Below are 22551 nucleotides of genomic sequence, written 5' to 3'. Positions count from 1 at the left end.
TAAGTGGAAATTCTAACATCAAATTGGAAGGTAGACTTCACATTGTTAAGTCCCACTTTAAAACATCCTCACTAAATAGCTTTAAAGAATGCTTGCAGTCAGATGTGCAAAGACTAGGTGTGACAGGCCATTCAGTGTAATATAGTCAACTGCTGCCGTGCCGCGTGCCTGCGAAGCTGGTGAGTTACGTTGGAAGGGTGGTTATACCAGATATACAGATACTGAAGTCCTTACCTGAGTGTTTAGCTGTCGTGACTTCTTTCTTGGCACACAAAGGTCAAAAGAGGCTGTTTGATGTGTTCTTTGAAAGTTATTCTAGCTGTATGTGTGGGTGTATATCTCTCAGGTGTTGCCCACTTGGTGACAGGTGTGGTAATGAGTTTTCTGCTGTATTGTAGAGTTTTTGTTTAATTGCTGTGTAGTGTAGTTTGATGTAGCAGGATAATCAACTTTTTCCTGTGTGTATCAAGATAGCAGCAAATAAAAAAAGCACTTTGTTTTCCTACTGCAGGAACTCAGTCAGCTGCTAGAGGGCTCTACTGCAAAGCTGCTGGCCAACGATTCATCCAACCTTCTTGACCTAGTTAGCGATGCATATGAGGCAAGTTACATAAATGTTTCATGACCATTTACAATGATTTGTATACTTTCTCTTCAGGTTGCTTGGGGTATTGGGGTATAAAGACAAGAGCATAGACACATGATAAAAACTGACAGACACTTCCAGGGATCTTTCATGCTAGTAATTGTATCTGTGTAACAATTTACACAAATATATGAAAATAGCATAAAATTCAATGTACAATAACATTTATTTTGTTGTAACCATCTCAGGAGCTGACCTCCAGGATTCGCCTTCTCACCAAGAGTGTACCACCAGGAGTGGACCTGTCAATCACTGCCAAATGTCCCCATCAGCCCAACAGCACTGCCTCCTCGGAGTGCCACCCTGTCTTACTGGGAGAGACAGTAAGCCAGTTCTGCTTATGAATTATTGAGTTAGAAGCACTGTTTATGTTCATCTTGCAAAGAGTTCCTTTAATCGACTTACTTGAAAGTAAAGCTGTACAAAATAATTATAATTTCTGGCCGGATTTTGATTCTGACTACAGGCAAGGCATAAGAATGTAGTGACTGTTACAGTCATTAATTGATTGATTGAATAGATTGTTTTGCTTGATATGGATGGTGTGACCTCACAAACATGCTATACAGCTATGATGTACATAAGAATCATATCAATCCTATTTTATATAATTTGACTTTTTCCCCTTTGCTTCCTTTTCCAGGAAAGAATATAATTGTTATGTTGAGCGAAATTCTGTGACTCAGCAGGAAATAGATTAGTCATTCCCCCTCCCTCCTGTGTGCTCCAGGTCACATTTACAATCACAGCAGAGGTGGACCCTTCGACATGTCTGTCTGCACCGGAGGTGTCCACGGTAACCGTACAGCCTGTGGGGTACAACGAGTACCTGACCATCGACTTACACATCTCTTGTACGACCTGCCTATGTCAGGTGTGTTTCTGTGCCTTCACTGAGAATAATGGAAAATTGTGACTTGTCTTTGCCATGTTACAGTATTAAGGTATGGGCATTCTCAAGATCATAGGAAGAAATATCTGTGATGCCATTGAATTAATTCCATTTGAATTGCTTCTTCACAATATGCAAAACACCCACCCTAATGTGCACTTTTAGGCTGTAGCTCTGTGCAACAGGCCTATGCAATATGGATCTAGTTCTTATATTGGTAACAGAGATGTTGTTAAAAAGTGGTCGTTCAGCACCAAGGACAGATCAACTCTGACAGTCTTTGGTGCACAGACAGAATTGATGGTTACGCCAAATGACAGTTACTAGTACTCAATCAACTGGATAAGATTTTGACTTTTGACTTTCAGAATTTTATCCAGTTGCTTTAGAGTAAATGTCATTTGGCATATCTTATTACCTGGGTGTCTAACCTTAATCAATGTAGAATTGATGGTTATTTGCCATGTCAGTAAATCTGTATTCATCTAGTACAGTCCTTAATTTCGTCTCTGTGTACTAAGTCATTCTAACTGTCTCAATCCGCTCCCAGTCCCCAGAAAAGCCCTGCAGCTGTGAGGCCACCTCTGCCCACAGTGGTGAGTCGGCTATCCTGGCCTGGCTGTCCGAGTACTACTGGGTGGCTGCTGTGCTGGGGGCCATGCTGCTGGTGACTGCCGTGCTCGTCTTCACGCTGCTCGGCATGAGGTGCCGGGATAAGCAGCCTCGCATGGACGAGGCCATGGCGCTGGCCAATGAGATTGAGATGAATGGTCATGTGACCACAACATACTCTCGGCAACAGCAAGGTGCAGTGTGGTTTTGTCAAGTTACTGTAGATTTTCTGTCTTGATGATCCATTGAACATATTTCTTATCCGATCTCCTTAGTTTGGTCAAACTTTATACTGAATGTAACATTACAGTAAGGGTATAAGATAGCATTGAACTAATAGGTGCACGAAAACCTCACATGTGCAGGTGGCCTAGAAGGAACCCAAGCAAATGAGTACGTCCCAGAAGGAGCATTTGCTGCATCCCCAAGCACCCCCTTGGAACTGGAGGAGACCATCCCCCTGTTTCTACAGGACATCCTCATTGACAGGGAGAGGGTGTTCTTGGAGGCTGTCATTGGCAAGGGTATGGCTTGTCTTTGGGATTTGAAAAATCTGTGGTTTGGGGATGTGTAGTCCAACTGGTGCTGTTAATGTGTCAAAAGTTTAAAGTTAATATCAAGCTAAGAAATGGTATGGTTTATATACTTTGTAATGATTGATAGTATCAATAATAGCACCTAATAAAACCATAATCTTATTGTGTTGTGGTCTCCTGATGCTGACACTAATGTGTAGCATTAAGTATAAATTTCCTGCCTTGTTATATGTCAATAGTATGTTATCAATACCATGTTAACATTGTCAGGATAACAATATATATCTTGAATATTCTTTATAACTGCTAAGCTTACATGCAATTTGCCTCTCCTGGCAGGGTTTTTTGGTCTAGTCTTCAAGGGGAAACTGAAGTCAGGTGAAGGGAAGGATGAGATGGACGTAGCAGTCAAGACACTCAAACGTATGTTGGTCAGGAAATCCCTAAATTTGCTGTTACAGAACAGAAGGATTGTATCAGCCTGCCTACATTCATTCAGAGTATGAAGCTTTGAGGTCTTATGGCTGTCACCCAGATGGCAAATCGAAAAGACTGAGATAGTTGAAAACCTCTGACAGTCATAGATAATGTGGAGACATGAAAAAAATGATCTTTGAACAAAATGTATCATTTACAAGTTGATAACAGCTTTTCACTAGCTGATACCTGTATGCAAAGAAATGTACCCAACTGCATGTTTTTGGAATATAGTGTCCTACTCTTTTTTATCCCAACATAGACGTCTAACTACTTAATTCCTGTATCCAACAGATGCATCTAACTCCGACGAGCTGGAGGCATTCCTGGGGGAGGGGATCATGATGAAGGATTTTAACCACCCCAACGTGCTGACCCTGATCGGGGTGTGCATGGCAGTGGACGAGCCCCCTCTGGTCATCCTGCCCTTCATGGCACACGGCGACCTGGCCACCTTCCTCAGGGACCCAGACAAGGTGGGAGGGTTGTAACGAAAGAGATATGTTACCTTATAACTGTTGATAAACATAGAAAGCAGCCAAATAATTGTTGACAAACACAGAAAGTAGCCACATAATCGTTGACAAACACAGAATGCAGCCACATAATTGTTGACAAACACAGAAAGTAGCCACATAATTGTTGACAAACAAAGCATGTCTTTAAGAGAACAAGATGAACACTGATATCTAACTTTATCTTGACACATGTATACACAAAAAGAACTGGGATAAAGTCCTAAAGTTTTGTGGAGTACACAGCCACTTATTGCAACCCTTATTTCTGACAGACCCTAACCCGACGTGACCTGCTCACGTTTGGTCGAGACATCGCCCGGGGAATGGCGTACCTAAGCGACCTGAAGTTTGTACATCGAGATTTGGCGGCAAGGAACTGCATGTAAGTAACTCTCTAGATCCTCTGTGTTAAAAATCTGATGTAATTTAAGATCTATATTACAGCATTGCTTTTCATTTGATTTGTATGAGACATAAAGACATTTTTCTCTAATAACATTGTATTTTTTAGATTTAAATCTTCTAAGATTTCATTTTGAAGAAAAAAAATTTCTGTATTTTCTCCCCTGGTAGGACATTTATGATCACACAATGCAAGCATGGCACTTTTTTTCAACATATTCACAACTTTTGTCCTAAATATGAAACTTATCCCTACTGAGCAGGTTGGATGACTACCTGACAGTAAAAGTGGCAGACTTTGGCCTGTCCCGTGACATTTATGAGCGCGAGTACTACAGCAGTGGGGACAAGCGAGCCAAGCTCCCCGTCAAATGGATGGCCATCGAGAGCCTGACTGAGGGGATCTATTCCACTAAAACTGATGTGGTTAGTACAATAATATGATATGATGTACTGTGTTCAGTGGCTACACGTATATTGTAAACAAAATGGTTTCCATTTGTCGTGTCTATATGCCCTATGTTAAGATGTGCCCTAACTTCAGATGGAATTTTTACTGATCTTATCATGCATATTATCAAGTACGCTGAGTTTGTGCCAACAACTATGCTGATTAGAAAGGTAAATAAACCAATCCAGAAAACTGAACTGTTCATGGAGGAAAGAAACACTTGTCTTAATTCAACTCTTACGACAGACAAAAATGTACAGTTCTGCCTTAAGTTTGTACCTCTCTGAGACCGAAACCAACGTTTTGCTTCCTTTGCACTGATATAAGTTAATGCTGTGTTTTTGCCCAGTGGTCATATGGAGTGGTCTTGTGGGAGATCTGGACACGAGGTGTCATCCCGTACCCTGATGTGGACAACATGGACGTGACAGAGTACCTGCTGCAGGGCCGCAGACTGCGCAAACCCAGGCACTGCCAGGAAGCACTGTAAGTACAGGTGGCACTTAAATGGCTTCTTCACAATAATCAAAACACCCCCTCTAATATGAACTTTAGACTGCTGTTCTGCACAACAAGCCTATGCAATTGGTCACAAAGATGTTGTTAAAAAGTGGTCGTTCAGCACCAAGGACAAGTCAATTTTGACAATCTCCCTGCTGTGGGTGCTTTTTGTGCACAACTGCTGTATCTGTACTGTAGCAAGAGAAGTCTGCACTCTGCAGGGAAGAGGACGATCTCAAGCATGAATTTAGATTGATGACTGATCCTCAAAGTAAGATACATGTACATGTACATGTACAACTTCAGCCTGCTAAGATAACTATTTGACACAAAAGTTGTATTGGTTACTATGGGGATAGACAGCAGGGAGGTTAACGTACAGTGTTCCATTCATTACATCTGAATCTGACTTTGAAAGTTTTCATGTTTCTTTTCCATAATTTTCCATAATCTAAATTGATTCCTGATGTTGATAGCTGAGTGTAACCTTTTCTACATACCAGTCATACACAAGATTTCTCTGCTTGTAGCAGTATAATGGCATGTATTGTTTTTGATAAAGAAGGAAACTGAGAAGTGAGCTGCCTGTTCCATAATCCCTGCAGGTATCAGACCATGCTGCGCTGCTGGTCATCAGAGCCCGAAGATCGTCCGACATTCTCCGAGCTGGTGGCCGAGATGGAGGCCATCTTGTCCCGTACCTCCAGCGACCTGACCCCCGACGATCACGTCTTGATGCAGCAGCCAGCTGTCTACGTCAACATCCCCAACGGAAGAACTAACTCCTTGTGGTGACATGCTTGGTTTGTTGAGGAGTAAAGGGTAAAATAAAACACAGCAAAGATATTTGCAAAGAGATTGTCATGCAATATCACTAGGCTGCCATGTTTCAAATGAATACTACTCCCAATGAGGTATAAAATATATGTAGTACATGTAGTCATGTAAAATATCCCAAACAAATCCACTGTAAATATAAAGACTGGAGATCGTTATCTCTTTCAACAAAGCTGACTTACAGATCAAAGATCTAGGAGACAGGTTTTACATTAAAGGTCTCATTGACTCTCTGAATTTTCCATAACAACTTCTCAATCATAAGGGAATTAAGGTAGTCCCAAACTTCTCACAGCATGTGCCTTTGTTAAGAACATGTCTTGTATATGAAAATATAATATGTAGTATGAGGTATACAGGTAGCAAGAGGTACAAGTTCAAATGTGCCTTGTAAACTGTCTTCACAAATCTTCCGCAAAATGTAGCATTTTGAGGATATTTCTACCCTTAAGGTAAGGGAAGAACTTTCCTGTGTAGACAACATAAGATGTGTAATAAGATTTTTTTGATATTTAGAAAGTGCTTCCAAGAGGCAATAGATTAGTCTTTACCAACAAAGGCTTTGTGTACAACACAAGTATTAATGATACTTACCATGGAAGCATAGCTTATATGTTCTATTGGAAGAAAGAAACGTCTGCAGTTGCAAATCTGTATGTGCCATGCAAAAGTAGAGTAGTACAATCATGGTAGGTTGCCTTCTTTAGGCTCAACTGAAACAATCTTTGAATTAGTACAGTATGGTAATGTGTCGTTTATTTGCACTGGTGTGAGGTATAGATGCAGTGTATGTTAATTACAAATCACACAGTGCCTTACTATGATGAATGTCTACGAAAATGTGGACATGTATGTAAGTATGAAATCATATAACATTGTACACTTTATAGATCTGAGTAATACATGTACGTCTGATCAGACCCATGTTACGGTGAGTACATTTCAACTTTCAAATAGCAAGACAAGATATGGATGGAATAAAAACTAACATACTTATTATGGTACAACACTGTACCTTTAACATTTTCTCAACATGATCTGGTAAATGTAAATGCAGAACTATTTTTTGATAGAAGAGAGGTTGAATCTTGTTCCTGTGGTCAAAAGAAATCAAAGGATTTCCATGTCCTGTAAAATAGGGATATACAAGTCCCTGTTCTATTTTCTATTGCCTGGGAAAACATCATTGATGTAATATCAATTCATACATGTATATGCAATGGGATCTGTATCTGGCTCATTTCGGGCATACCAGATCTTTTGACTATTGGAGCATCTTGGCATCTATCTTCCATTTTGGCTATTTTGATATCTATTCTACGTTACATTTCACTGATTCATTGTGAACATTCAACCAGTCAGTAGAGAGCTGTGCCTAGTGTCTTATATTTATATGAAACTTGTGCCTTAAACATCATATTCATGTATTATGTATCAGTAGCAATAAGAGTACTAGTAGGATTGAATTTGCCATCATTACTGCCAGTATTTAGTACATAATAGTAATAATATTTTGTATGTTATGAAATACTTATTGGGGACAAGATGTTGCTGTTACAAAGCAGCAACTATTATATTACTACTACATGATATGTTGTTTTCATGAAACACGTTTAAATTAAGAGTAAGGAGACATTTAGTTGTTGTTGCCTGTACATTCTATGTGTTGTGTTCAACATTCTGTTTTGTTCATCTGTGGAAAATAATTGAATTTATGTTCCTTATTTGAGTTACAGTTCAAGTTGCATAAGCAGTTCCTTTGAAAGTTAAAAAATGCAGTCATTGCAATATGAATGTGGAATGGGTACACTCCTATATAGATGTATATGTCACAGTAGAGATGGCGATTCAGGACAATCGGCGATTGTCCTAGGACAGATCGCGATCGCCGTTTGTCCTAGGACAGACTGCGATCGCGATCTGTCCTAGGACAATCGCCGATCCTACTAGTAGAGATTGCAATTGCAATCTGTCCTAGGACAAACGGCGATCGTGATCTGTCCTAGGACAATCACCGATTCTACTAGTAGAGATTGCGATCGCAATCTGTCCTAGGACAAACAGCGATTCTACTTGGACAAGTTTGCGATCGCGATCTGTCCTAGGACAATCGCCGATTCTACTAGTAGAGATTGCGATCGCAATCTGTCCTAGGACAAACGGCGATCCAAACTTAATGATGCTAAGATAAAGGAAACAGCAATATCTTGTATAATCCATGATTTTATTTAGTATTTACAAATTCTGAGATTGATATTTTGACACCTGTTTTATCACTTTACAATTGTTATTGTTCTCCTATGGTTTTGAATTCAATAGGTGTGAAACTGTTGAGTAATATCTTGACACCTCAAATTTTGCATACTGAAACATTGTTGGATCACCTTCTTCCAACTGACATCTTTCACACATTATCAAAATTTTGTCACTCAACTTTATCAGAAATTTCTTTATCAGAAAACATACTCATTCATCCATTATGAAATATGAAGTAATTCACCTAAAATAGTTGATAATTATGAAATGTAGCTAGTATGCTAAACCTGATTGAAATGTTGTGCAATGTTTCATTCTATTTTCTAAAGCATTTCCATCTAATCAGAATTTGTCCAGGCAAGTAGAATCGCCGTTTGTCCTAGGACAGATTGCGATCGCAATCTCTACCAGTAGAATCGGCGATTGTCCTAGGACAGATCGCGATCGCAAGCTTGTCCAAGTAGAATCGCCATTTGTCCTAGGACAGATTGCGATCGCAATCTCTACTAGTAGAATCGGCGATTGTCCTAGGACAGATCGCGATTGCAGTCTGTCCTAGGACAAACAGCGATCGCGATCTGTCCTAGGACAATCGCCGATTGTCCTGAATCGCCATCTCTACTGTGACATATACATAAATCAGTGATGTCACACAGCATGTAACGTTACAAGATTTAGTCTATGGTAAATTCTAAATAATGATCTTCAATACACTTAAGTTCAACAGTAACTCAGCGGGTCTTCATGTTGAAGATACCTTTACCAATGTGCATTAGAACAGCTCTTTCTGCTTTGTATAAGGTACGTAACAAATATAACCATTCATTTTTAACAGATAAGCCAATTGTAAATACTACTCATGTGCAGACAAGGCAGGTCCTTGTTTGTTTGCAACCAACATGTTGCATGTGCATATTTGCTCAGTTTTTATATATTCTGTTATATTGGTACCATTTGGTTTTGTTCTGTATATTATAAATCATTATTATACATTATGCATTGCTTTATTGTAAACATTTGCCAAGAATCAATAAACTGAACTTAAAATCATAATGATATGTTATGTAGCTTGATTGAAAGTAACTCTTTTGTTACTTTACTTCATTATTTCTAAATCAAAGACCACTAATGAGAAAATTATGAATCAATAAATTTTGATTAACAAACGAAGTAACAGATTATTAATTGGACTGATAGTCTATTGATAAACAAATAGATATATTAGTATGTGAATAAAGTATGAGCAAAAAAATTGATAAAATAGTTCAAAAACTGTTACTGAGTGTTAGTATATGATGACTCAGAAGTGAATTGAACGACAGGTCTAGATATACAGAAAACCTTTATTGTCATGTAGTAGGATAACAAATAATGACTGTCATCATGGTAAAGGTTACTAATCCCTGTGTCATGAATCTTTAGTACTACTTTCTTTCACTGGACAACCTGGCAAATTCATCATACAAAAACTAAGTTAAAGAGATTTGAATTACAACATAAAGTCAATAGTATGACAGTTTATTAACACTGTTTTACTCACTTTAACAAATCAACCATAGCAATCTAATTTTCTTAAGTGCTCATTTCAGTAACATTATACATTACATACATCATACATTTTTTTCTGAAATAACTGCTAGGACAACACCAATAAAAGAGTGGTGTGCAGCATACATGTACTTTCAATGTCTCACTCTTAAGCTAAAAACACCCAAAAAACATGTTTGATGACAATCGGCAAATTAATATCAAAGGACTGAATAAGATCATAATTTTCAAAATACATCAAGCAAAGTATGGAAAGGAAAGTACTTTGGAAGATTAAATGGTATTGAATTCGTTTTTCATAATTCTAATGTTGACGTAGAACAGGTCATCCTCTGCAAGTTGATTGAGTTAAGTTTACAGGACACAAGCCTAGGACTTTTCTCACTTGTATTCAAAATCAGGCAAATCCTCTTCATCAAAGTCCCAGTCATAGTTACTATAGTCTGGGTAGTCACATGTTACAGCTGAAATACATTAAAAAAATGTTTTATCCCCTGATTCAAGTCTAGAAACATCACATGCATGCTCTATGAAATACAAAAATGTAGTAGTAAAAGTATGGCAAGTGGTGGGTAAATGTATTTAAGGTTGTAACTCTGCATCACATACTCATGACCTATTTTACAAATTACACTGAAATTAAATGCAGAATAAAGTCTTAAGCAAATAATGTACCTACTTTATGAGACAAGTGCATTATACAATGTACCTTTATGCACTTTACCAGCTAAACAAAAGAAAACAAATTGCTGTCCCTACCTGATGGGATGTGTATGTCTATGATTCCTTCTTCGTTGTACCCATAAGTGTAGTTTGCATAGCATTCATCCAACAGGTCTTCTGCAATGTACTGGCACTGTTTTCTTCCTGCCTTTAGTTCTACAGAACAATGTCAAATAGTGAGAAAAGTCGTTACACACATACATGTATTCAGTACAGTAAGAGTAAATAGAGTATCTGGTTTATCCTGTTACCTGTTACATGTGTGTATGACAATTATTTTGAATTAATTAACTAAGGCCACACCATTTTAATTTCGTGGTTAACAGAATTTTTAAATATATGCTAGATTGGAAAATCAACAGGAAAACTGAATCTCAGAGGAAAGTTTGTACTTTGGTGCACACAATTTCAGGGAGGGAACAGGGTCAGGTGCAAGTTTTCACCCCAGCCTTCTGTTTTCATGATGATTCTTTTTGCTAAAATTAGAAAAAAAATCTGTTAGTCCAAGAAATTAAATTGGTGTGGCGTAAGGGTAAAATTTTAACATGTTACCTTCAGTGATGTTCAATTTGTCTACCATGATAACAGGGCTCTCAAAGTTGTTGCAGTCCTCGGTGCAGCCACTGGTCAGCTCCCAGTACATGCAGTCTACACAGGTCTCAAAGTCTTCACACTGCAGCTCTGGGCAGTTCTGTAGTAAATATTATGAGTAAAAAACAAAATATCATGTACATAACTCAATTGGAAAGTTTTAAAATGTCTCATTTAGTCTGATAATATAATGGGAATGTGAGAGCAATTCAGGGCCCACTGAAGAGTTCAACCCTACTAGTCGGAACAGATTCGAGTACTAAGAAAAACCATAATTTTATCAATCTATTCTAAGTTTGAAAAGAGAGCAAATCACAACCTTTTAACTGTCATATGGTGTAATTGACACAAATCTCTATGTTATAATTGCCCTGTATTACAATGTGCATGCAAGTGCATATGTGTCAAGAATAGAATTATTATAACCAAGCCCTTCTGTAATGGGTTCTACTTAGTTTGTAACCGAACATATTACCGTGCATTCTTCACACGTGGGTCCTGTGTACCCATCCTCACATTGACAGGCACCACACTCGCACACCCCGTGTCGGTTGCACAGTTGCTGGAAAAAAGTCAGACACCACTTTAACACATTAAGTATATTCTTGATTTGTTTATTGATATGCAGTAATACATTAATGAATCTACACTGCTCTAAGCAGACAACTTTGGCTAAACACCATCTGGCTCATACATGTACTTGTGCTGTATCAGTCCAAAGTAGAGACCACTATCATCATTTCTTAGTCTATATACAAAAAGATGTACACCTACCCCGTTCAGTGCAGTACAGGGCTCCACGGCTACAGAACAGTTGCAGGCTGACCCCTCCCACCCCACATCACACAGACAGGAGCTGCACTCACACTGACCATGGCCTGCAAGTACATGCCCAAAATTCTGATGCTTGTAGTTATAATATCTACTTAATATACAGCATTATGTTCTTCTGGACAGCATTAACATTAGATACTTTATGCAGATATGTTTAAGGCCTCAGTAGAAGAGCACATTCAAGTTCAGGTGACAGGAGATTTGATAGGAAAGCATCTATGATAAATGATTCAAATAACTGTTATCATATACTAAATCATAAATGTTTGCTTTCTTGGATAATTTCCATTGCGATATAAGTAAGCACTCACCATCACATATCTGTCCCTCATGTGTGTCACAGTCAAAGTTGTTGCACTCACAGTGTGGCCCATAGTACAACTTCTCAGGTTCTTCTGGGATAGACTCACACTGACATGCTCCGTTGACGCATGTTCCATGGCCAGAACAAATAGGGCCATAGATGGGACGGCAGTTGTCAAACTCCTCCCCATAGATGTCAACCTCTTTTAAACAAGAATGGGCACATTTTAACATCCTCATCTCTTTAGAAACTCAGCAAAACACTGAAATTTGATATTCAAGTTGCCCTTGTGTTAGGTTCCTAAGACTTTCCTATCCTCAACAATACATTCTTTAAAGTTATCAGAAATGCCACCATCATACTAACCTGATGTTGGTGAATAGTCAGGCAGTCCTCTTAGTAGAATATAGTCATCTGAAATGTTCACAAAGTTGGAAGATTCAAGTTGCATTTAAGAAAGACATTTCTTCAAAAGATATGGCAAGGACATACTTGTAGTTGCTAGAAGGTTATACAACTGTTCTTAGCAACTATACACAAGGTTACATGCATTTCACTAAAGCAATACACTAATTTAAAGTTCATTACCTTCGCCAAGAAGGTTATGCAGAGGGTAGCGTTTGTATGTATGTATGTGTGTATGTAATGTACAGGATAACTCGAGAAGGCTTGGATGGATTGTCTTGATATTTGGTAGGTGGGTAGGTCTTGATGAGACTTGGAAATGATTAGATTTTGGGTCCCCTAGCGGCTTGTTACGGTACTGCAGCGGAACTTCCTGTTTTGATATCTCGTGTTCTGGACATGCCATGGAACTGATTTTTGAGTGGTATATAGCTCTTTGGACAGAGAGTAAGTGGTATGGGTTTGGGCCCCCTAGCGGCTTTTTTGGAACTGCAGGAGCAGGTTTTGCATCTGACTTTGAAAGGGAATAACTCAAGAAGGGCTTGATGGATGGCAATGATTTTTGGTAAGTAGATAGCTTGAGTGATGATGGACATGATTAGATACTTTTTATGCAAATCAGTATCTAATTTGCATAATTAATTAGGAAAGTTTATACATCCGCCAAATTCCATGATAGGACTCTGAAACATGTGACATATGTAACTGAGGAAGAGAGAAATATTGATTGATATGAACTATGCAAATGAAGACCTCATTTGCATAATTAATGAGAAAATACTATAACTTAAGATGGCCTTGATGGATGGTCATGATTTTTAGTATGTAGATAGCTTGTGTGATGCTTAGAATGATTGGACAATAATTATGCAAATCAGATGCTAATTTGCATAATTAATGAGGCAACTTTAAAAATCTGCTTTGTGCCATGATGTGACTATTCAAATTGTAACTGAGGAAGAGAGGAATGTTGAAGATAGGAAATATGCAAATGTGGGCCTAATTTGCATACTTAAATGAGAAACTACTATAATTCCATACTGGTAAATGACGGAAATTTTATGCATTTAATCCTTTTTTTGTGGCATCGGGAAGTTATGTGAATGTGAACATCGTTGAATCAAATTATGCTAATAAGGGCCTCATTTGCATAATTGATGATCAATATTAGCATAACCTTCTTAAGGTCATATTTTGTTAAGCTTATACTTTGGACATATCATATTTTAAGACAATCAACTGGTCTGATTTATAATTGATGAGAAACACTCCTAATACGTCAGTCACAATGGTTAAAATCATTTGGCGAAGGTATGAGGTCGTGGAACTCTAGTTTTCTGTTTAAATTTGTCCTTGTTAATGTGAGTCACTAATTTAAAGTTCATTTCTGTTTAAATTTGTCCTTGAATACATGTACTTACAAGAATGCAAGAAAGATACACTGAAGAAAGAGAAAAGGTCCTTTTCTCTTTCTTCGGTGTATCTTTCTTGCATTCTTGTAAGGTTACATACATGTATTCATCATTTTCTTAAGAATCATACGTAGATTATGTTACCTTCACAAACAGGACAGCACTTTCCAGGAGGCACGATAGTTTTATTACAGGACAACTCTTGACAGAAGGCAGGGCTGCAGTCAACCCAACCAAGCTGTGTTAAAGAGTAACATGTATGAATAGTGAAATATCAAGGGGCGCAGGTCAAAACAATTATAACAGCTTGGCCCCTCATTATTCCGACCAATTACAGTGCTACTTGATGAGGATTTGTCTTTTCGATTTAACTTGATACACATATAAAAGAACACAAAGTACGTACATGCAGATATATCATACAAACAATGTATAATCTCATAATCCTATGTTACGAGTCATTGTATAGGACACATACAAAAACATTTCTCACACACGGAAGCTTTGTTAATTTCTGGTCGAGAGAAGGTTTGAATGTTAGCATGCAGAGCCAATGTCAGAGTGACTTACTGCACACAAACAAATGGTGCAGACATCGTTCTCCAGGACAAAGATGTCCCCATTCTCCACAAACCTGCCTTCATAGGCACAATCTGTAGGAACAAAAAGGAACAAGTATCCTATTACACCATTTCCACCTTACATCCTGGCAGGCTGCCACTCTGCAATATTCCCATAAGTGTGGACGCACACCAAGACAAACAAACAAACACACCAACTGATTACAACACCTCCATTTTCACAGAGGTTAAATGAAGTACTTAGATATCAGATATGTACCAGGTATTATCCATAGCAGCCTTGACTTTTTAAACCTTTTGCCAACAGTTGTTGGGTCAAAGCACTGGATAGTCATTGAAACTAGCATTATATGTGAGTCACATCAATTCTGTACCTATCAAATCTTCTAACATAATTGTCTCTCGTATCTAATATCATCATTGAAAAATGGAAACAAAATGTCCAATCACTAGAACTAAGGGGTAGCCTTAATGTTTTATGAATTCTTTAGTAATACATAAATGATAGAGTGTGATGGGTTGTAAGAGATGTACCTTTACATATAGGACAGCATGTCCCTGGAGGCTGGTAGGGGTAGGAACACCATGTAACTGGACAAATTTCATCTTCACAGTTCCTCTCTGGTACCTTCACTTCTTTAAAGGCAAATGAAACAAATAAAAGGCATGTTATGCACTAGATATGGAGCATCAAGGCATTTGTTGAACACTACCAACTTGCAATATCAAAATTTTCACTGTCATCTAGTGAATCTAATGGCATTGGGCATAAGCATCAACATTTTTCTAATTCTTTGTTGTCTATGACGTTGTAAATTTTGAAGCTGGGGCTAACATACTGCACCACAAAAAGTACCAGGTTTGTGATAAGATTTGTCAATATCAGCTGTTCAACATGTTCAAAGTGTAACCCAAACTCTAAATCTGACCATGCTTTCACCTGTTGTTGTAGGAACTGTTGTAGGAACTGTTGTTGGCACTGTTGTTGTTGGTACCACTGTTGTAGCGGGAAGGAGTGTTGTTGTGGGAGGAACTGTTGTTTCTGCATCCTCCTCTCTAACTAAAATGTGCAGGTAAATCATGAAGTTCTCATAACAGTGTAAAGGACATGGAACTGTCATACGATAACATTCTGTATTGAACAGCAGACTTTTATAATCATTATGATACTTTGTAATATCTAAAACTATTAAAGCTACCCTCTTGTGCAGAATGGGATAATAGACCAGAGCTTATTTCTAACTCACTGTCAATAGACATGATAAAAGATAAAAAACCTTTAAGTTAAAATCAATCAGTGAAACAGAAATTCTAAAAATGTCATACTTGTTGTAGGCTGTTTGGTACTGGTGGAGGCAGGATATAATCTTCCAGTTGTTGCTGTTCTCTCTGTTAACAATAGCAAAGTTATGTTTTCCTTATTCAGTGGAAAAACTCACCAATGCTATCAAGCAGAGATCCACGTTAGTTGGGGAAACCATTTATGTAACCCTTGACATTACTTGTATTGACTGAGAGATTGAAATGAGTTTGTAATGTGCCCAAAATTCAATCAAGCAGCATCATGTCAAAGGTAAGTTCTGCTGTCATGTTCTTGTCTAGCTACTGTCAGCAACTATGTCATCCATCAGTTAGTAGTAAAAAGTGGAAAAGGCAGATAAAAGCTTGACAACTGAGTTGGTACCTGGCAGTGGCTGTGGCGTGGGTGGCAGTTAGTAGTAAAAAGTGGAAAAGGCAGATAAAAGCTTGACAACTGAGTTGGTACCTGGCAGTGGCTGTGGCGTGGGTGGCAGTTAGTAGTAAAAAGTGGAAAAGGCAGATAAAAGCTTGACAACTGGGTTGGTACCTGGCAGTGGCTGTGGCGTGGGTGGCAGTTAGTAGTAAAAAGTGGAAAAGGCAGATAAAAGCTTGACAACTGGGTTGGTACCTGGCAGTGGCTGTGGCGTGGGTGGCAGTTAGTAGTAAAAAGTGGAAAAGGCAGATAAAAGCTTGACAACTGAGTTGGTACCTGGCAGTGGCTGTGGCGTGGGTGGCAGTAAGTAGTAAAAAGTGGAAAAGGCAGATAAAAGCTTGACAACTGAGTTGGTACCTGGCAGTGGCTGTGGCGTGGGTGGCAGTTCCTCCTCTCTGTCCGTAGAGCTGGCCTGTAAGAAGCAGCTCCACAGCGGGTCGGTCACGCTGGGGATGCCACAGGCGGAGATGAGGTTTCTCAGGATCTGCTGGTTGTTGGTGGCCGTCAGCAGGACCCGTCCGCACTTGTCCTGGCACCTCTCGTCAGCAGACAGGACACAGCACGGCAGTAGACGGGAGATCCTGGTTGGTCGAAGGGTGGTTTGCGGACGTGTCTTGGTGGCGGGTGACACTGTTCCCTCTGGTTCTGTTGCTGTGGTGGTCTGCTGGTCAGGCTCTGGCCTGATGGTGGCTGACTTTGGTGTTGTGGAACTAGGCATGATGCCAACTATGAAAAATGTATGCAGTCAATTTCAAAATCAACCTTAGCACTCAGCACTCTATTGGTGCTTCTGTGCAGCAATTTAGCACACCAGTAAGTTGCATACATATCATTATAATGATGACTAAGTTCTGCTCACAATGTTGTTTTTTGTACAATATCTTTAAGTTATTGCTACCTCTTTTTTCAAGGCATTGTTTCCATATAATGGAATGCAATGTCATGCTGCAAAACATTACTGCTATTTCTTACAAATGGTGTGGACGATGACACTGTATGAAATCAACAGTCAAACATACCCAGGTCTGAATGTTGCCCTAAACTTACCTAGTCTGACGTGTAAGACAATGTTATCGGAGTCAGGATCATACGAGAAGACAAAAGGAAGGTTCTTTTCTGGGTCCACAAATTCACACAATTTCCATTTCCCTGTAGGAGAAAAAAGTGTATTCTGTGTTACACGTGTACACACTCATTGAGTAAAGCACTTAATATCAATTGCTCAATGAAAATATGAAAGATGCAGTAGTTTAACAGGTAGGCTGGGATTCAATCCCACAATCTTAAATGTGGCCTAGAACTCTGTACTTAGTACTAGTCTGACCATTGCATGCTAATATCATAATGAAAACAGCATTGATGAAGAATAATAAAAAAGAGGAGGTTTCCTGAGAATGTCTAATATCTAGTTCCTTCTGTAGACCTTGTGGTACTCACCTGCAGGAAGTGGTCCCTGGGGAAGCTCGTCCATGTAAGACACTGTGGTGCTGCGACAGTTGGTGTCACATTCCACACGGTTGTTAGCCACACACTCTGCACAGCCTCGCAGCTGAGTACAGCTGCCTTGACAGGTCTACACATCATAAGACGACACAATAGATCAGCATTTCACATCTTTCATCATCAGGATAACTATGTATGAATTAATTGGAATGGAGAAGTCTGAAGAACTAAACACAATTGTCACAACTGCAACATTGGCCAAGATGGTGGTTTCATACCTTTTTTACAATTTTTCATACAACCTACTATTACTTAGGAAATGTCTGTTTTTTTGTTTCTGTCAGATCTGCCCTGATGGCAAATGAGTAAAATTGTTAAAAAATTACCGCGCAGTCTTCACACGTAGGTCCTGTGTAGGGCTCCTCACACTGACATACTCCACAGGAACACACACCGTGGTTGTTACATAGAACCTGCAATAAGAAAGTTAATTGGGACTAGGAATTCATCAACATTACTCCTTAGACAAAAATTCGTGACAAAAAGTTGTGAGATCTGTGAGGATATAGTTGGCAGTAAAATGTTGTAGTCCCATATCCTTTTTGTGGGCATATTAACTAAAACGAAGGCCATCGCTCCATACATATTATTTTTGTTAGAGTAAAGTTAAGCGAGGTACAGGAAGTTATGGTTTTATATCTCAGGAACTGTTGTTAAAAAGATGAATGTGATTCCATGTGCATGAGCTTCATATACACATAAGAATACAGAAATAAATGTAGACAAGACCTACAATGTCCATGGTGCTGAAGTCACTGAGGTTGTAAATGGAATGAAGCTTTTAATGTGTGTTACACTTAAGTTTACATACCCCACTGTTTGTACGGCAAGGATCTGGATCTGTTGAACAGTCACAGTCAGCACCAGTCCATCCAGCCTCACACACACAGGAACTGTTCCCTCCTTGTTCCAACTGACAGTCGCAGTAGCCATGACCTGTCCAACGGAAAACACACACTCAAACTCTAGTTAAAACTCCTATTCAACTTGCTGTGTTTGTATTTACTAGACTTCTGGTGGATTAGTCAGTTATACAGTTGAACAGGTGAAAGCAGAGGACTGATTACACAAAATGTGAGACACGGAAGCAGACTAAGCACTTGGGAATGGAATACCTGTTAGGAAAAAACAAATAGAGACTTTAAGATTGGGGCAGGTGGAGGATGGTTAGTCATATCTTCTAGGAGATGATTTTGTAATAACAAATAGGTTGTTAACTTACCCCCACACCTCAGACCACGACTGTAAGGACAGCCCATGTTGTTACACTCACAGTACTTCCCGTAGTACCTGGAGTCAGGGTGGTCAGCGTGGGCGCGACACTGGCAGAAGCCAGCGACACAGTCGCCATGGCCCGAGCACGGCGGGCTACTCTCTGTCTGGCGGCAGGAGGCCTCTTCAGCCCACTTCTCATCTGTTGACAGAGTTGGAAGGTTATAACTTTATATTTAAACATGTGATTATTTTGGTAGTAAAAGACGTGATGAGTTGAGTATGACAGGCTGAGGATGAGTCACATGATTGGAAACACTTTCATATGGTCTGAAAAGTATCCTAGCAGATAATGACTCCAAACTATACTTGTCATCATCAAAAGAAACAACACTATTTACTAGTACTGCTACAATGATACCAAGATTTATGCAGCAGAAATCCGTCAAGTGTGTAAAGACTTGCTTGGAGACTACAGGCAGATTACATGAAGAACACAGAGAGCAATTGCCTATCATTGGGGACAGTTTACAACAAAGGGCCCCATCTACAAGTTTATACAATCATGTATTTCCATGGATAATGTTTAAAATTTGGAATGTCAATTAATATTTGCTTCCACATATCAAACAAACAATAATCAGACAAAAAAAGAGAAGCATGATAAACACCGTCTATAGTCTGGAATTCCACAGTTGTTGACAAGGGTGAGTATCCTACAGAATTCCTGGCCTGAATGCTGAAGTAATATTTAGTTCCCGGCTCCAAGCCTGTAACCTTGAACTGCAGATTGTTGACGTCAGGTGCTGGCTGTACTCCCCACTCTGACACAGACTTCCTCGGATCAGTGGTGTACAGGACAAGGTAACCTAAAAATCATAAATTCCAGTTATCTGTAAGTTAAGTTAACAATCTGTATATATAAACAACGAAACATTTATTTTGGAACTGTCATATTGTACTTTCTTTTTGGAAAAAGGTGCAAGCATGGTACAATTTTACAACGGGACATTACTTAGACATTAACAGCCGATTGAATGTTTTGTTGGGGGACTTATCAAGCGACACACCTATCATTTCAAATGTTATCATCTTGTTAGGAAAAATATTTATATATAAAAACCGTGACTCATGTAATCTATGCATCCAAAGATTTGTTACCTTTGTCAAGTATGTTTACAGATTAGAGAAACATATTGCAACATTACGGAACAAAATAGGTAAACATAATAAGAAATGGGAATCGTTATACCTTGTTTTCAATTCATTGTGGCCACAAGATATTCATTTGTTAGCGTATGTACAACTGTGTTCTTTTGTTTCATGTTTCTGTACTGTATCTTTTGTTTATCTGAATAAAGTTTTGTAAAAAAAAAAAACAATCTGTATATATCTTGTTGGGATTATGTATACATGTTCCTTTTAATCTGTATATACATGTATGTCTGTATTTGTATGTATGATGAACCCTGTAAGACTAGTCGTGATAAGACTAAAGGGTATCGTCAAAAACGTACAAACGAACAAATAAATTAGGAATCAGAATAAGTTGTAGAGTTCTAGATAACAGGCTCAAGCCATACATATAACTTTGATTAACATTGCTGTGTAAAAATTGCTGATGTTCTATACACTTCCATAGAAGAGCATTAAGCATTTTTTCACCACGAGTTGAGGAACAATTTGCTACTTGAAGGAGCCTTTCCATTTCAGCAAAAGTTACAAAAAGTTATATGGTTAAAGGGGTTTTCTGTAAGATTACTGAAGATAGAGATGTTGGTTGACTGTAGGTTTTGCAGATGTCTTACCTGTAATCATGCCATTGGGCTCTGCAGGGGGAAGCCAGGTGATGATGATCTGAGTTGGATTTCCCTCCACCCCTTCTACGGTGACATTTTGAGGTGGGGTGCCAGGGGCTGTAGAATAGAACCATGACACAATTAAGTGAGTAAGCAATGTTCGAGTAAACTATCATGATGAAAAATCACCTAGAAAAACCTCTTCTGTAGAATATATCTATAGGAGTCTTGGTGAAAATCAATGGGGGTCTTTTATGGTCACGATGCCTGTTAATACAATGCCACTCCTAGAGCTCAAAGAATCTATTAACCATAATCTAGAACAGAAGGTTGCTGGTACAATGTAGGTTCGCATGGTGGTACAACACATATTTGACAGGGAAAAACTAGGACTGTGGTCATTTTAACATGCTCCTTGCTTTTTGACTTTTGAATTGTTGTTTTTTCATCTTGTTAATCCTGCTCTTCCTAATTTGTTCATCATTTTTGTTATCCAACAAAAACAAGTCAATATACAAAACATAAGTTAAGAAGAAGCCATGATATTAAACAGGTTACTTACCGGTCTGTGCAGTCCTGTTGACTACTGACAGGCTGTACAGACTTTCTCTTCTGCCATCTACAACTTTCACTGAAAACTCATACTGAGTGTATGGTCTGAGACCAGTGACAAGACTCTCCGTACTAGTGGTGTTTATGTAGAAAATCTTCCTATCTGGAGCACCAAAGGACATCCATCTGAGAAATAAAGTACACAATTTTATCATTTTAACCAGAGCTGGACGGTACTGATGAAAAAAAAAAAGTTGGAACATGTTATAAAGGTATGGACTCGCTAGAGAATGTACAGAATTCAAGAAATAAGAAGTTGAATACTGATGGAATGAGTTATTTTATTTTGCTTCAACTGCAAGTGTTTCAAAGAGTTAATCATTACTGACTCAAGTATAACTGAATCAAGGGAGGAGATCAGCCAATGACAAGCCCATATATAGTCCTTAGAACGTTCCTGCTGAAAGGATATCATCTCAGAGGTATTGCAACACTCCACTGACCTTATTGTGTAGAACTGATCCATTCCCCTCTGACTGTCCCTGGCAGTGGGGTCTGTCCAGGAGACCAGGATCTTGTTGGGTCCCAAGACTCGAGCTTTCACTCCAACAGGAGGCATCAATGGACCTGTTTGGTCAGGGGCTGCTGGAGAATCATAAAACATCACGGAATGTGAGGCAGCATTAAAATGAAAGAGCAGCTACTTCTATGTGAGTTGTTACTGCATACTGTAATCAAGGCATTTGCAGTTGCTCATTGTCCCAGCAGAACCAACATAAATACTGTGTATGGTACAAAAGTATGTTTACATTTATATGATAGGCCATTTATGTAATAGCCATTATTTGGACTTGGACATTCACACACAACAGTTTGTAACATATTCATTGGTACCTGCAGACAGTGTGTTGGCTGATCTATAGATGGGTGCTCCATCCCCAATGCTGTTGAATGCACGCAGCCTCACAACATACTCAGAGTCTGGCTCTGTGACAGAATGATGTCAACAATTATTCATGACACTTTGATACAACTTTCCTTTCATCAATACAGCCAGAAATGTTTGATGTCTAAGAGAAGTCCATGTTTAGGCTATGTTGATTTGATTATATGGATGACATCAGCGCCCGGAACAATTTTCATTTATTTCTTCAAAAAGTTGTTGGCCATACTGCAAATCATACAAAGCAGCTGCAAAATAAGAAAATATGTCCTGTAAATTGACAA

General features: G+C 38.8%; 2 protein-coding genes across 5 annotated transcripts in view; one reads left to right on the top strand and one right to left on the bottom strand.

Moving 5' to 3' along the window:
* The window catches only part of LOC136430988 (uncharacterized), a 31727-nt gene extending 24216 nt beyond the window's left edge, over positions 1 to 7511 (top strand). The window contains exons 25-35 of the mRNA XM_066422160.1: positions 512 to 601; positions 835 to 969; positions 1377 to 1520; positions 2089 to 2344; positions 2516 to 2674; positions 3026 to 3109; positions 3458 to 3639; positions 3954 to 4063; positions 4347 to 4509; positions 4884 to 5020; positions 5641 to 7511. Coding sequence (XP_066278257.1) covers positions 512 to 601; positions 835 to 969; positions 1377 to 1520; positions 2089 to 2344; positions 2516 to 2674; positions 3026 to 3109; positions 3458 to 3639; positions 3954 to 4063; positions 4347 to 4509; positions 4884 to 5020; positions 5641 to 5830 — 1650 coding nt within the window. The 3' untranslated portion in view covers positions 5831 to 7511. The remainder of the gene's footprint in view (positions 1 to 511; positions 602 to 834; positions 970 to 1376; positions 1521 to 2088; positions 2345 to 2515; positions 2675 to 3025; positions 3110 to 3457; positions 3640 to 3953; positions 4064 to 4346; positions 4510 to 4883; positions 5021 to 5640) is intronic.
* Positions 7512 to 9453: 1942 nt separating this feature from the next.
* LOC136430987 (uncharacterized) overlaps positions 9454 to 22551 on the bottom strand; it is a 38680-nt gene continuing 25582 nt past the window's right edge. The window contains exons 48-70 of one of the 4 annotated variants that reach the window (XM_066422158.1): positions 22219 to 22311; positions 21828 to 21969; positions 21335 to 21510; positions 20782 to 20889; positions 19645 to 19842; positions 18984 to 19175; positions 18573 to 18697; positions 18088 to 18174; positions 17696 to 17831; positions 17306 to 17407; positions 16616 to 16984; positions 15853 to 15915; positions 15467 to 15586; positions 15061 to 15159; positions 14516 to 14598; positions 14090 to 14183; positions 12495 to 12542; positions 12136 to 12330; positions 11765 to 11868; positions 11466 to 11552; positions 10952 to 11090; positions 10436 to 10555; positions 9454 to 10140 (exon numbers count right to left, since the gene is read on the bottom strand). In XM_066422158.1, the coding sequence (XP_066278255.1) occupies positions 10058 to 10140; positions 10436 to 10555; positions 10952 to 11090; positions 11466 to 11552; positions 11765 to 11868; positions 12136 to 12330; positions 12495 to 12542; positions 14090 to 14183; positions 14516 to 14598; positions 15061 to 15159; positions 15467 to 15586; positions 15853 to 15915; positions 16616 to 16984; positions 17306 to 17407; positions 17696 to 17831; positions 18088 to 18174; positions 18573 to 18697; positions 18984 to 19175; positions 19645 to 19842; positions 20782 to 20889; positions 21335 to 21510; positions 21828 to 21969; positions 22219 to 22311 (2963 nt within the window). In that variant the 3' untranslated portion in view covers positions 9454 to 10057. Of the gene's footprint in view, positions 10141 to 10435; positions 10556 to 10951; positions 11091 to 11465; positions 11553 to 11764; positions 11869 to 12135; positions 12331 to 12494; positions 12543 to 14089; positions 14184 to 14515; positions 14599 to 15060; positions 15163 to 15466; positions 15587 to 15852; positions 15916 to 16615; positions 16985 to 17305; positions 17408 to 17695; positions 17832 to 18087; positions 18175 to 18572; positions 18698 to 18983; positions 19176 to 19644; positions 19843 to 20781; positions 20890 to 21334; positions 21511 to 21827; positions 21970 to 22218; positions 22312 to 22551 lie in introns of all 4 variants that reach the window. The other 3 variants (XM_066422156.1, XM_066422157.1, XM_066422159.1) reach the window with 3 other exon arrangements.

The sequence above is a fragment of the Branchiostoma lanceolatum genome, chromosome 3, assembly GCF_035083965.1.
Source record: "Branchiostoma lanceolatum isolate klBraLanc5 chromosome 3, klBraLanc5.hap2, whole genome shotgun sequence".
Classification (NCBI taxonomy): domain Eukaryota; kingdom Metazoa; phylum Chordata; class Leptocardii; order Amphioxiformes; family Branchiostomatidae; genus Branchiostoma; species Branchiostoma lanceolatum.
The sequence above is the reverse complement of the archived record's forward strand: the minus strand, read 5'-3'. Positions and strand labels throughout refer to the sequence as shown.